The sequence below is a fragment of the Trifolium pratense genome, linkage group LG7 (assembly GCF_020283565.1).
Source record: "Trifolium pratense cultivar HEN17-A07 linkage group LG7, ARS_RC_1.1, whole genome shotgun sequence".
Taxonomy (NCBI): Eukaryota; Viridiplantae; Streptophyta; class Magnoliopsida; order Fabales; family Fabaceae; genus Trifolium; species Trifolium pratense.
In genome coordinates, this window is record NC_060065.1 from 8,281,430 (window position 1) to 8,295,945 (window position 14,516).

The 14,516-nt window shown below is 31.9% G+C and overlaps 1 protein-coding gene across 1 annotated transcript; it reads left to right on the plus strand.

Moving 5' to 3' along the window:
* Window positions 1-300: 300 nt before the first annotated feature.
* On the plus strand, window positions 301-8,794 carry LOC123895283 (poly [ADP-ribose] polymerase 1). Its single transcript, XM_045945538.1, has 20 exons — window positions 301-509; window positions 750-799; window positions 898-1,123; window positions 1,879-2,065; window positions 2,139-2,472; window positions 2,888-3,083; window positions 3,154-3,318; window positions 3,453-3,513; window positions 3,606-3,666; window positions 3,754-4,005; window positions 4,800-5,034; window positions 5,131-5,243; window positions 5,313-5,389; window positions 5,515-5,675; window positions 6,487-6,678; window positions 6,799-6,907; window positions 7,154-7,236; window positions 7,331-7,468; window positions 7,658-7,840; window positions 8,451-8,794. The coding sequence occupies exons 1-20, from the start codon at window positions 360-362 to the stop codon at window positions 8,496-8,498; spliced, it is 3,021 nt and encodes a 1,006-aa protein (XP_045801494.1). The 5' UTR covers window positions 301-359; the 3' UTR covers window positions 8,499-8,794.
* The last annotated feature ends 5,722 nt before the right edge of the window (window positions 8,795-14,516 follow it).

The following is a 14,516-nucleotide window of genomic DNA, read 5'->3' on the forward strand; positions in this document are numbered from 1 at the left end:
CATAAGCATGAATGTAATGAGAGAAGACACATAAGCATCAACTCTTGCTAAGAAAAAAGAAAAAAATGAGGAGCTTTGTAGTGACGACACATCAGCAAAAAAAAGTTTGCTTTATAATATATAGATAGATAGATAGATATAGATAGATAGATAGATAGATAGATTAGAAGGGATATTATATTTCATATATATTTCATTTTTTTTTTTGGAGAAATGAATTTTTAAATTATCAAAAAAGAAAAAAATAAAAGAATTTTTAGTGGGGCCCTTTTTAGTGCTATTTACAAAAAATTAAAAAGTAATATACGGTGTATACTATATATCTCGGGAGGAGATAGTGGGAGTGAGAGAGTGTGAAAATGTCGAACCCTCAAAACCAGAAGCCATGGAAAGCAGAGTACGCGAAATCGGGTCGTTCGTCATGCAGAACCTGCAAGATTCCCATTGCAAGCGAGAATCTCCGTCTTGGCAAAATGGTTCAATCTTCCAAATTCGATGGTCTCATGCCTGTATGTAACCATAACTTCCCCCTTTCTCTTCTCTTTATTCTCATTTTTGTCTTACTTTTTATTTATTTTATTTTTATTTTTAATAATACCCTATTTTCATCAATGTGCGTTTAGCTAAGTTGCTACATTCAGAAATTTCTTGATTTTTAGGTTATACTATAGTATAGGGTTTTGGTTAAAGTTCTACAGTAATGTCAATGCTAATATTGTTTCTTAACATGTAGTATTATTTTGTATCAGATGTGGAATCATGCTGAGTGCATATTGAAGAAAGGCAATCAGATAAAATCGTATGAAAATTTCTACTTATTATTTAATTAAAAAACTTAAATGTTTTCCCATTGTTAATTAAGGATTTATTGTCATGTGCTACTGTTTTTATTTATAGAGTTGATGATGTTGAAAACTTAGAGTCGCTTCGGTGGGATGATCAGCAGAAGATCAGAAAATACATTGAAAGTGGTGGTGGTGGTGGTAGTGGTGGTGGTGGTACGCCAAAGTCGAATGCTGCCTCAAAGTCGACTGCTAGCAAGAATATTGAATATGGTATTGAAGTTTCGCAAACTTCACGGGCTACTTGCAAGCATTGTGGTCAAAAAATTATCAAAGGAGAGGTTGGCTTTTGTTATTTCTATCTGTATAGTATTGGAATTGCGATGGCTAACTTCTTAGAGCGTGTATGTATTGTTAATTCAAACTGATGGATTATTTTAGTGTGAAAATGAGGTTATGTTGTGAAACATGTTTATTTTATCTAAAATAGAAATTTTGATTATTTTGGACTTCGACTTTGTTACTCATGAATGATTAACTTATGAAGAAGTAACATATTTCATATTTAGTAATTCTTGATGATATTGCTGATTTAAGGGATGATTAAGATGTATGGTTTACACTTTTGTTTCTAACATCTATCAGTTTGTGTTTGATATCAATAATTTAGCCTTGGCAGCTAATATATTGGTTTTGTATATCTCTTAACTGGTAGAGTTACTATTTCATGGTGTGTTAAATCTTTGAACAAGCCCTTACATGTGGTACTATAATTGTTATCCATATTGGATGGCCAAAATCCTCTCCAGCTAGCCTAACTTATCATTCAAGTGAAAGAAATTTTTATGAAAAAACAAGAGTTCATAAATTTTTGGATGTTGTTTGTTATAAAAAATTGTGACATGTGGAAGAATATAACGCTACCAGAAAGCTATGTTTTATGGATAGTGTGATGGGCATGAGTGATTTTCATATAAGGTTACCAGATGCATATCAGAATTCAGAATGTTTCCTAATCTTTGATGATCATATTGATCCATGCACGTGTTATTGGTTATGGATTATCTCTCATTGACTATTCTTAATTTGTTTTTAGGTTCGCATATCTGCTAAGCCTGAAGGTCAAGGTGCCAGGGGTTTGGCTTGGCACCATGCCAAGTGTCTCTTGGAACTATCTCCATCAATTCAAGTGAATAATTTGTCTGGGTGGAATAGTCTCTCATCTTCTGATCAATCAGCTGTCAGCGGTTTGGATAGGAAAGGACATCCTACGAATAAAGGAGGTATGGTGATTGTTATGTTGAAGAAAGGCTGGTTTTTAGTTCTGTAGTTAACCTCTCACCATTTTCCTTTCAGGTGGTAGTAGTTCAAATGTCGAGGTGGAAGAATCCACAGCGCAACCCTCTTCCAAAGGTGGCACAAAACGGGGGAAAGAGGCAGAGGGTGAGCAAAAGTCAAAAGCAGCTAAGGTCAAGGGAGATGTGTCTGTGAGCAGGGTAGCGGCAGGAAAAAATGCTGATGACTCAGGAGAGGCACGGGATCTTGAGAATAGACTGGAGACCCAGAGCAAAGATCTATGGGCTCTGAAGGATGATCTTAAAAAGCATGTGACAACAACAGAGTTGCGTGAAATGCTGGATGCCAATGGTCAAGGTTCAACAGGATCAGAGCTTGATTTGCGTGATCACTGGTAATTTAATCACTCATGATTTTTTTGCTCTGATCTTTAAGAAGCTTTGCCGTATATAAGGCTATACTTGTAAATATTGAAGTTTTTCGTCCATCATGTTACTGTCCCTTTCTTCTAAGATGCCAGTGATTTTACTAACAATAGATCATGTTTATTTGTTTGCTGGGTGTTCACTGTTATGCACAATCACTTGTATTGAGTATTATTTGTATTGGATGAATCATAACACATCAGTAACCAGTTATTCATCAAAAAGAATAATTTAAATGCAAGAAAATATAGCATGTCTAGATGAAGTCAGATTTTCCGGATCCATTCCGCTTTCTCTGATGGTTTTTGAAAATATCATCCTGCAAGCTATGATTTATTTCCCCAACTTTGATTATTATTATTATTATTATTATTGGGATTTCAGTGCTGATGGAATGATGTTTGGAGGACTTGGTCATTGCCCACTTTGTTCTGGTAGTCTGCGTTATTCTGGAGGAATGTACCGGTGCACCGGATACATTTCTGAGTGGAGTAAATGTTCCTACTCGACCTGTGAACCAAAGCGTACTGAAGGGAAGTGGAAAATCCCAAAGGAAACAGATAATCAGTACCTTAAAAATGTATGTACAAAGAAAATAGTCATAAAACAAAAACAAAGTATTGTAACTGATTTTTGCCTATTTTTTACAGTGGTTCAAATCTCAAAAAGGGAAAAAACCAGTTAGGTTATTGCCTCCGCCGTCGTCAAGGACTTCTGCTGAAAGTCAAATTTCTGCAGGCCAGCATCAACCATCGAACAGTGAAAGTTTGTCAGATTTGAAAGTTGCCATCTCTGGATTACCTAAAGAATCTATTGTATAAATTCTCTTTGTTTTTTCCTTTAACATCTATAATTAATTCCCCAGTCCCCCAAAACCATTTGAGGAATTTTCATGTTTAATTTAGTTTTATAGTATTTAGTATTCATCTTCTATAAGGTGCTTTTACAGGAGGAATGGAAACACAAAATTGATGCCATAGGTGGAGTACTTCATGCAAAAGTGAAGAAAGGTTTCTGCTGCACAGACCAATTTATGAAATTGTTTTTTTAAAAAAGATACTTGTGATTTTTTTAATCTTTTACTTGTACTGATAACTTACAGATACTGACTGCTTGGTGGTCAGTGGAGCGCTTAAGGACGAAGCTGAGATGCGGAAGGCAAGGTATTGACGAATTCAAATGCCAGTCTCTGATATTTCCTTTTTCCTTGATTATTTCTATCATAACCAATTTGGATGTTTGACCTGTAGGAGGATGAAAGTACCAATAGTTAGAGAGGACTATTTGGTTGACTGTATGGAAAGAAAGAAGAAGCTTCCATTTGATTTGTACAAAGTTGAAATGATTGGTGAGGCTTCTAGCATGGTCACCATCAAAGTGAAGGGGCAAAGTTCTGTTCATGATGCTTCTGGCCTACAAGATTCTGGCCACATACTAGAGGATGGGAAAAGTATATATAACACAACTTTGAATATGTCTGATTTGTCTACTGGTATTAATAGGTTGGTTCATTCCATCTTAGTTTTCTTTTTCATCCTCCAGCATAATATTTTTAGTTAACCAGGATATATCTGTTTGTGTTTGGGTGATTGATGAATAAAATAAAACTGAGCCTAAAAGTATGCTTCTACTTTGTTATAACGCCATGTTTCATATAAAACATCAAGTTGTCAATTGTCCAGAGCTGATATGTTCTATATTCTGGTTTATTTGTGCTTCTGAAGTTGACTATCATTTCCAATTGGAAAGAAAACCAATGAAAAGGAGACAGATTTTAGAGAGAATTCTTAATGTTTGAAATTCTGTATTTCTGAATATTATTCCAATACTATTGAGAAAGAGTACATGAAACTATCTGCCTAGTAATAAACTGCCTTCCTAACTGACTGCTGAGTAACAAAATTCTGTCATCTGTTACTAGCCAACTAGCAGACTAATCTACAAGCCATACATATGACTAGAGAGCACAAATGCAGAAACTATCGACCACTACAACAGAAACTGCACTATTACTATAATAATTTGGAAGGGATTGCTTTTAATATTTACTAAGATGATGCTTTCTTAAATATTTTGATCATGGGATCAGGGAAGTAATTAATAATTATGCAGCAACTGTAGCTATTTAGTATTTACCGTGATGGTGATTAATTTGAGCACTGGGGGTCTGAGCTAGTTAGGCCTAATAGCCCATTGAATCCTCTTGCATCACTTTCTTTATTAAGATTCTTGCTAATACTTCCTTCAAAAAAAGTTTGGTCTCCATCATCTTCTAACTTTTGTTTCCCATGTAAAGCTACTATATCCTTCAAATAATTGAAGAAGATAAGGGGTCAGATTGCTACGTGTTTCGTAAATGGGGTCGAGTTGGAAATGACAAGATTGGAGGGTCAAAACTGGAGGAAATGTCGAAATCTGATGCAATTAGGGAATTCAAACGACTATTCTTGGAGAAAACTGGAAACCCTTGGGAGGCCTGGGAACAAAGGACTATTCAGAAGCAACCTGGAAGATTCTTTCCCTTGGAAATTGTACTATTTCTAGTTTTATTTTTTAATTTTTTGTTTGATGTATATCATTTCACACATCAGGTAACTGATATTTGTTTTAAACACTTGATTTTGTAGGATTATGGAGTTAATAGACAAGTTCCAAAAAAGAATAGAAACAATGCAGTCAGCAAACTACCCCCTCCATTAATAGAACTGATCAAGATGCTCTTTAATGTGGAAACATACAGGTCTTAGTCAAATGCCTCATCATTTTATTTGAATATGTCTGAGGCAATACTAAATCTTGAGTTTTGTAGATCTGCCATGATGGAATTTGAGATCAACATGTCCGAAATGCCACTTGGGAAACTGAGCAAAAGTAATATCCAAAAGGGTATGTTGACACAAGTATTATTTTAAAACTTTTTACGAGCTAAGGTAGTTTCTCATTTTCTTTCATTGGTAGTGTCGAGCTATCCCGTATTGTGTATTAAAGTGATGTTTGTTTCCTCATCCCAGGTTTTGAAGCATTAACAGATATACAGAATCTTTTTAGAAGTAGCAATCATGATCCATCGTTGAGGGATAGCTTGCTTATTGATGCTAGCAATCGGTTCTTCACCATGATCCCTTCCATTCATCCACATATTATTAGGGATGAGGATGATTTTAAGTCAAAGGTTTGTGTTACCTTATTTATTTATTTATTTATTTGTTTATTTATATATATATGTTAGGTTTAGCAATGTATCCTTATACTAGATTGATGCTTTTACAATAGTTTTCAACTTGCAGCAGCCATGACTGAACAAAATACATAACTTTAGCCATTGATGTGTATAACCCAAATATTGTAATTATTTTATATTCGAATACATTAACAGCTACTGAAAAATTTACACTGTATGTTTCCTTGCAATTTGACAGTGTATTATTAAGTATTTAAGGTTAGGAGGATCATTTATTTAAGTATTAGTAGTAGTAGTAAAGCAAGATATGCAAATTTTTTGGTCTTTTCATTCTTTCAACATTGTTTGAGGAACCTATACCTATATATAAAGGGAATACTATGTTTTGGTGTAGCTTTTTTCTTTCAATTTTACCCTTGATTTAAACATTTTTTGTTTTCAATTTTATCCTTGTTCACCTAACCAAACAAATTTAATCCTAATGTCAAATATAAATTAAATAAAATTTGATCAAATCCTAATGTAAGTTTTAAATCAAATCTAATCCTTAATTCAATCTTAACCAATTAAAAATAAGAATACTGAAAGAGAATTTTGTTCAAAACATTAAGCTAATTTTTGTGAAGGCCGACTATGGTTTTCATTTGAGAAAAGCGGACAGACTGTCTGCACACTAGTGTAAATAATATGAATGGTAACAAATTATGTAATTCTATATGGACTGTGGTTTTTGCCTGTGGTTTGATTCATTTGAGCCCCTTTTGTCATAATTTTAATAACGATCATCTTACTTTTTTGGTAGGTGAAAATGTTAGAAGCCCTTCAAGACATTGAAATAGCCTCAAGATTAGTTGGATTTAATGCCAATAGTGATGACTCCATTGATGATAATTATAAGAAGCTCCACTGTGGTATATCTCCACTTCCCCATGACAGTGAAGATTTTCGATTAGTTGAGAAGTATCTACAAAATACTCATGCCCCCACACATATGGTAGGTCTATATTTTGGTTAAGCTAGTGTGTATTTACTCATATTTTATTATTTTTGGTGTTAGCTATCATTTCTCACATTGTATAAGTTTCTACAATATTTGTAATCCATCTCTATACAGGACTGGAGTCTTGAACTTGAAGAAGTTTTTTCACTTGAAAGAGAAGGTGAATTTGATAAATATGCTCCTTACAGGGACAAAGTTGGTAACAGAATGCTCCTATGGCATGGTAAGTTGTGGTATTAGACTATTAGCTATTAGTTCAATTGTATGTTTGATTTTATGAATTATCCTCTTATGATTTAATTAAATCAATAGAAGGATTAGAAAGAAAGGACAAATTTCTAAACAAGATTTAAAACCTTTAGAATCTTCCAAAAATGTAAACGTCCCTCTTGAAATTCTTCTCAAGCTGCTATATGAAATGTTTATAAATTTGAGGTTGAATTCTTAACGACAATGTTCTCTACTTTAGGTTCTAGGCTGACGAATTTTGTGGGAATTCTTAACCAAGGACTCAGAATTGCACCTCCTGAAGCTCCTGCAACTGGCTATATGGTTCTATATATTACTCCCTTTTTATGTTGGATGCTTTTTATGCATGCTTTTACTTTTGCATAGCAATACTAAAATTTGAATACATTGCCTGCAGTTTGGCAAAGGGATTTACTTTGCTGACCTTGTCAGCAAGAGTGCTCAGTATTGCTTCACCGATAAGAAAAATCCTGTTGGTCTAATGCTTTTGAGTGAAGTTGCCCTTGGAAATGTGTATGAGCTCAAAAAAGCTACGGTTAGTTGTGTTTAATTCAAGTTATGCTTATCACTTATCAGTTTATTTGGGCATGTGGTTGATTGTTTATAAATACCAATGCATTCCAAATGAGCGACAATGTTGCATTCAGTTCAACACTAAATTTCTTCCAAATAGATATGAAAAAATTTGTATTTTCATTTTGATTGTCTTTCTTTTGTAAAATAGTATATGGATAAACCTCCACAAGGAAAGCATTCTACTAAAGGACTGGGCAAGAAAATGCCCCTGGAATCAGAATATGTAAAGTGGAGAGATGATGTCGTTGTTCCTTGTGGAAAACCAGTGTCATCAAATGTCAAGGCATCCGAGCTCATGTACAATGAGTATATTGTCTATAATACTGCTCAAGTAAGTTTCAAGCTTGACTGTTGTATTTTACTTTATCATTAGGATACTTTAGTTTAAAATGTAATAAACTGAAAGTGGGAAAATTTCTATTGCCATGGTTATTTTGATATATTTAGAGCTTGCTTGTTTAAGATTAAAATTAATCTATTCTAATGTTGTGTACAAATGGGTCATTGTTTGGTTACAATTATAAAAACTTTCAATAATAGCTTCTTTAAATAGTAGCTTCTTTAAATAGAAGTCACTCATAGTAGCTTCTTTAAATAATAAAAAACCAATTTTTTGGATTATGATTTTCTTCAACAGCTTATACAATACAAGCAAACATGCTAAGATTTTGCAAGTTATTTTTATTTTCCAACAAAGGAGGTCGAAATAAACCACTCACCGGCTTGTTAAAAAAAAAAGAAATAAACCACTCACCCATATTAACAGTTTTTTTTTTTTTAAAGGCAAACTTTTATTTGATTTTATACAATTTTTCTTATTGTAAAACGCTACACAGATAAATTACCAAAATTTAAATAGTTAAAACTTGCTATATGGTACTTCCTTTTTTATTTGTTGGTAAAAACACATTCATATGACTGAATGCGGACTTTTTGTGCAGGTTAAACTGCAATTCTTGTTGAAGGTGAGGTTCCATCACAAGAAATGATGTTGAAACTAGAGGTGGGCTGTTTTGTTGTATCATCGATGCCAAACAGTTTTTTGACCAGGACATGTACATACTCCATGTGGGATTCTCTTGATAAGGTCTCATTTTGATTTGACTGGAGATCTTTCACCTTTTCTTTTGGTGTGCTTGTTAGTGCAGGTATCTAGTTGAAACTCGTTACTTAGAGCAGAATTTTCATGCCAAATCTGGTTATGTGTATAATATAGAATCGCCAATTTAATGTCAAACATGTTGTTATCAACTTCTTCCCTTTTAATATGTGCTGCATTGCATCACTCTAGGTAGGTACTTTTACCTTCTAAAAACACCAATGTGGTTTCTTATATTTACCCCAACATATTCACTTTAAGTAGCATGCATAAATAGCAGAATAGTTAGTTGCTTCAGTTCCTAAGTTAAGAATTAACCAGAAGTTAACATTGATAGGTTTTTTAACTTTGTTTTCTATTAGTGCATGTTTGGTACGATGACAAATTTGTCATATTGCAAAAGCTACTACGAAGTGTAGCTTTTATACAATCACAGTGGCTCACTGTAATTTCAGCACTGTGATGTCAAACATGCACTGAGTAAATTAGAAATAAGAAACATCCAGTGGAGGAAAATTGTTTGAGCCATATTTGCAATAACTCGGCAGGCCTAAAATTTAAGAATAAATAAATTAAACTTTCCTTGGTTATGGAGTATGATTGTAGTGGAGACATTTTTTTATTGTACAAGATATTACATGATCTGCATGTGTGTCATGTGAAAAGGTGATGTTAACCAATGCATCAATAAATGTTGATTATATGACCCAATCAGTTCTTGGAACTCTATGGTGGCGAGATCTTTTGAACTCTTCCTTGATACAAACAGCCATTTCTTTTAGTTAAGCATGACAAAACTACTTTCATGTTTGAATTTTCCTGCTTTTTATGATGTATGAGCCATTTCTATATGTCTCTGCTGCTTAGTGGCTCATCTTGCGTCACTGGGGACTTGCTATTGCTGCCTGCTCCCTCCGGTTAAATTCATTGAAAAACTAATGTATCTGTCTAATAATGTATATACATCCAGATACATTAGTTTTTCAATGAACTTAAAAAGTAATTTTTTTTGCTTATAATAGTGACCAGAGGGAGTACCAAATACAGCTGTTCCTTGGTGTGATGAATAGGCTGCTACAAGATTATTTATTGTTTTTTTTTGGTATTTTCTGAATGCATTTCAGCTGAATCTGATTGAAGTATTTTGACTTTCAATTTCATTATTATAGGTTTAAGAATTGAGAGTGGTCATGTATAATATTAAACCATGTCTAATTGAGTCTCTTGATTGTGAGTGTGACTCAATCAATTAAGTGATGTAAGGGATTGTACAAGAGTTATTTTCCTTCAGAAAAATGCAGATTTGGTTTTAGATTCTGATAATGACCTTAAATATCTTATATTCCAGAATCTATGAATACATCTTTCTGCTTGAATAAACAAAACTGCATCTATACTATATATGAATTTAATGAGACACTCACGAGTGAGAAAGAAAATTGACAAATTTACAATGGACTTTGTTTGCATCAAAAAAATTTATGCAAATATGGTGATGATGAGTGCCGCGTGTTTAATAGTCTATGATGGTAAGTTTTATGAAAAATTGTGCATTCTATTGCATTTTATATTGAAATCCTTTTTCATTAAATAATTTTTTTTTGACAGAACAATAAATAATTTATTTAGAATCTTTAAACAATGTTTTTGGTACACATGTTAATAATTTTATTTATTTTTTAAAATTTTGTTATGTAAATGAAGTCTCCTAAAAAATTGTGAAGTTACCAATGAAGAAGCAAGAGAGAGTTACCATGATGAGCCATCACAAGTGACCCATATGTCAAATAAAAGCACTACTACAAGAGATTGAGCAATAGCAAGAACAAATTTCAATAATGTTTTGTTATTTTAAAAAAATAGTGAAGTAAAAGAATTAGTAGTCTCTATTTCAATTCCTAGCCGACAATCAAACAAATGTGGGAGTCTTCCTGTTGGTCTAGGCAGGGGCGTCTCCGAGTTTTAGGAGGCTCTGTGCAAAATATAAAAGTGGCTCCTTAATAAAAAAAATTAAAAAAATTATCGATTTAAATTGCATATAATATAAAAAAAACATTCTTGTAAACATATAAATTATCAATATTAAATCTTACATTAAATTAAATGGAACAAGAAATACAAAATAATTATCTTTGAATATAACGTCAAAAAGGAACATCATAATCTAAGATTAAATTTTATGCAAAAATTAAAATGGACTAGAACTATATTTACGAGTATAGATAACTAATATATTGATACTCATAATATTTATGAACATTAACAATATATAACTATTATTTTAGGGCCTAAAAATTAATCTATTAATATACATCTGATATTTTATAGGTATAAATAATATATAAGTAATATTATAGGACCTCAAAATTTTGAGTTGAGGCCCTCAAAATTTTGAGGCCCTATGCCGTCGCACACCTCGCACATGCATGCGAGCCTCCTCTGGGTCTAGGAGCAGCCATAATACAGGAAAAAGGAAAGTGCATTTGTGATTGAATTTGAAGTTGTAAACAATCTAGTAACACCCAAGTATTTAGGACTTTCTTGAGACCAAAGAAAAAGAAGGAGAATATAATTTGACAGTAAATTAAACAAAAAGATTACTATGATCAAGTCTGAAACTTTTACCAATTACTAATAACATGCAACATGAATAATAGATATTTGAGTTTCTTAACCATTTTAGTTCAAGGTTTGATACTTAATCACCGTATATTTTCAAAAACTATTTTGTTAAGAGAGTCAATTCCTTAGAGAGATCTTAGTTATTTTGAGGGTTTAATTTTTGAAGTTGCACATGGAGGATACATTGATCCAAAAAAAATTATAAAACTTTTTGTAATGAAGGCTTAGCTAGGTTTTGTTTGACAATGAACTTATAACATATTTTTATTAGTTTATAGTTTATTTTAATAAGAGAATTCCATTAGCATATAACTTAAAGTTTATAAGTTATAATTTGTTCCCCCAATTTAATTTTTGTCATCTTACTTAAAAAATTACTAATACTATTAATTAAATATAGGAAAATGCTAAGTTAACGAAATTAAAAAGAAAATTTCGTCTTGAAACTTGTACATTCAATGTCATGGAAATGTAAAATATTATCTTTTCAATACTAATTTTGTCTTTTATAAAAAATACTAATTTTGTCTTTTATTATTTTTTAGTATACTTAACGAGTGTCTCGGGACACTGTTTATCATAACCCTTAAATATATACTATTTTTATGCTATTTCATATTTAAAACTAATTCAACTGTTAGTTTTATTAAATACTACAAATACTATCGGCTTAACTTATTCAATATAAACTAATTATAAACTATTTATTATAAATGCTATTTCATGTTACTTTTGACGACTAAAGAATGCTTTTAGTGAAAGAATACATTAAGCAGCTTTGATCCTTCTGGAGAAGATAATAGTAGTAGTAACATTTTTTTTTGGAAACAAGTAGTAGTAACATTTTTGTTACAATAGTAGAAGAATTTAATTTTAATAATGATGATTAAGATGTAACTAAAACAAATCCATTGAACTAAACATAATGAAATAGAAGTTGGTGGTAGTGTTTACCGGCAGGTGGCAGTATATTAATTCATCTTTAGGAAACGACAAACAGCAGCATTCCTAGGTACGGCGTTCGGCGGAAAAAATAACAACATCAACAACTAATTAAGCAGTTAAATACTTAAAAACTAAATCTTTCAGTCTTCTAACAACTACTCTCACTAATCAAAGTACATTTAATAATACATTGATATTAAATACTTTTTAATTGCTTAATGTTCAAGTATGTAAACAAGGGCGTCTCCTAGTTTTAGGAGACTCTGTGCAAAATATAAAAGTGATTCCTTAATATAAAAAATTTATTTATTTTTTTAAAAAAACTGTCGATTTAAATTGCGTATAATATAAAAAGAGGAGTGCTAGCAACACACTATTTAACAAACACACTCTCTTGTATTGGTTAAAATTTATATGGGTCCCGTAAAAGTTATATGGGTCCACATTTTTTTATGGGACACATGTGAATTTCAACCAATAAAAGAGAGTGTGTTTGTTAAAGAGTGTGTTGCTAGCACTATTCATATAAAAAAATCATTTTTATTGTTGCAAATATATAGATTATCAATATTAAACTAATTGCATTAAATCAAATGAGATAAGAAATACAAAATAATTATCTTTGTTTATAACGTCAAAAATGAACCTCCTAATCTAAGTTTAAATTTTATGCAAAAATTAAAATGGACTAAAACTATATTTACGAGTATAGATAACTAATCTATTGATACTCATATGATATTATATGAACATTAACAATATATAACTATTAGTTTAGGGCTTAAAAATTAATCTATTAATATACATCTGATATTTTATAGGTATAAATAATATATATATAATATTATAGGACTTCAAAATTTTGAGCTGAGGCCCGATGCCGTCGCACACCTCGCACATGTGTGCAAGCCGCCACTGTATGTAAATACAAGATGAGTATAACGGGTTAGCAGCCTTCTGAAATGTCTTAACAGGTTTTATGAGTACTCTAAAAATAACTAGGGTTGAATACACTATACAATTAATCAATCTATCTCATTTCTTCCTAAGTGCGTCATTTTATAGTTAATCATTTCTTGACTTAATGTCCTCTCTTTAGTTTTGGTTGTTCAGGCTCAATAAGTTATGATTCTGATATCCACATGCAGCTCGTCCGTAATGCGTAGATCATGTAATTGATCCGTCTGTGCAGATCACATCACATCACTATGTTCCTTCATACATGATGCATGGTAAGCCAAGACGAGGCAACAACGATTTGCATAGTTGAACTAATAATTAAGCTCAACATAACTTGAATGACCACACTAAACTTGTCGTGATGAAGGTTGGGCTCATATAGTACTCTAGTAAACTAAGCGATTGATTTCAATTCAAATTATCAATGAATTTTTTTGATGCATCAAATTATCAATGAATTTTACTTGAAGACGAATCCTTTAAAAAAAACGCAATTTTACTAAATTACTAAAAGACTATTGTAAAATGGTGTCACTCACTACTAATATTTATCTTCAAAATAAAAATTCTACCATTATAATTACTATATCATCAAATTAAATTAAATGTATATTGGGGTAAAATTCCCAGCTCAACTGCTTTGAGATAAATGTTACAAGAGTTAAAGGTCTTAGATTTAAATCTGTACAAAGAAAAAAAATACTAATATAACAACTAATTACTAATTTAAAACGGTTTCAAAGAGTTTAATTTATAACTTTTTCAAAAATATTTTATTATCATTAATACTTGACACAAAAATACTCCACTAAAATGTCAAACAACAAAAACAAGAGGAAGTAACAAACAAAGAACCCTTTTTTTTTATTTATTTTTAATTTAATATCCCAAAAAACATGAATTAGTACCATTAAAAAAAAAGGCATGGGTTCATTATTAATTTTTTTCATCACTAGTATCCGATCCACTGGACCGCCTAATTTGGCTCGGGGATCATTTCTGACATTAAGTGATTTCAGCCTCCTCCGATCGCAGTTGCGGGGAACGAATCGTGATCCTCCCTACCAAGTCTAGCGTCAATCACTACTGAGTCAACTAACGATTGGTGGCATGCGTTTATTCTAAATTAACTGAAATCCCATATCCGAACTAGAATTTGAGCATACAACAACATTAATTTCTTAGAATTTACCGCTCATTTTAAGTCAAATGTTCCCTTAAACTCAAAAATTATATTCTTAGTTGCATACGAAAGATATCCGATTTAAAAAACACAAAAAGAAAGTATCAATAACAAACAATTAGAAAACCAGCCCCTAATTGCACCTGCCATAAAGAAATGTCTCCCTTAAACCCTACACATGACCCTTCCATGTCCCCC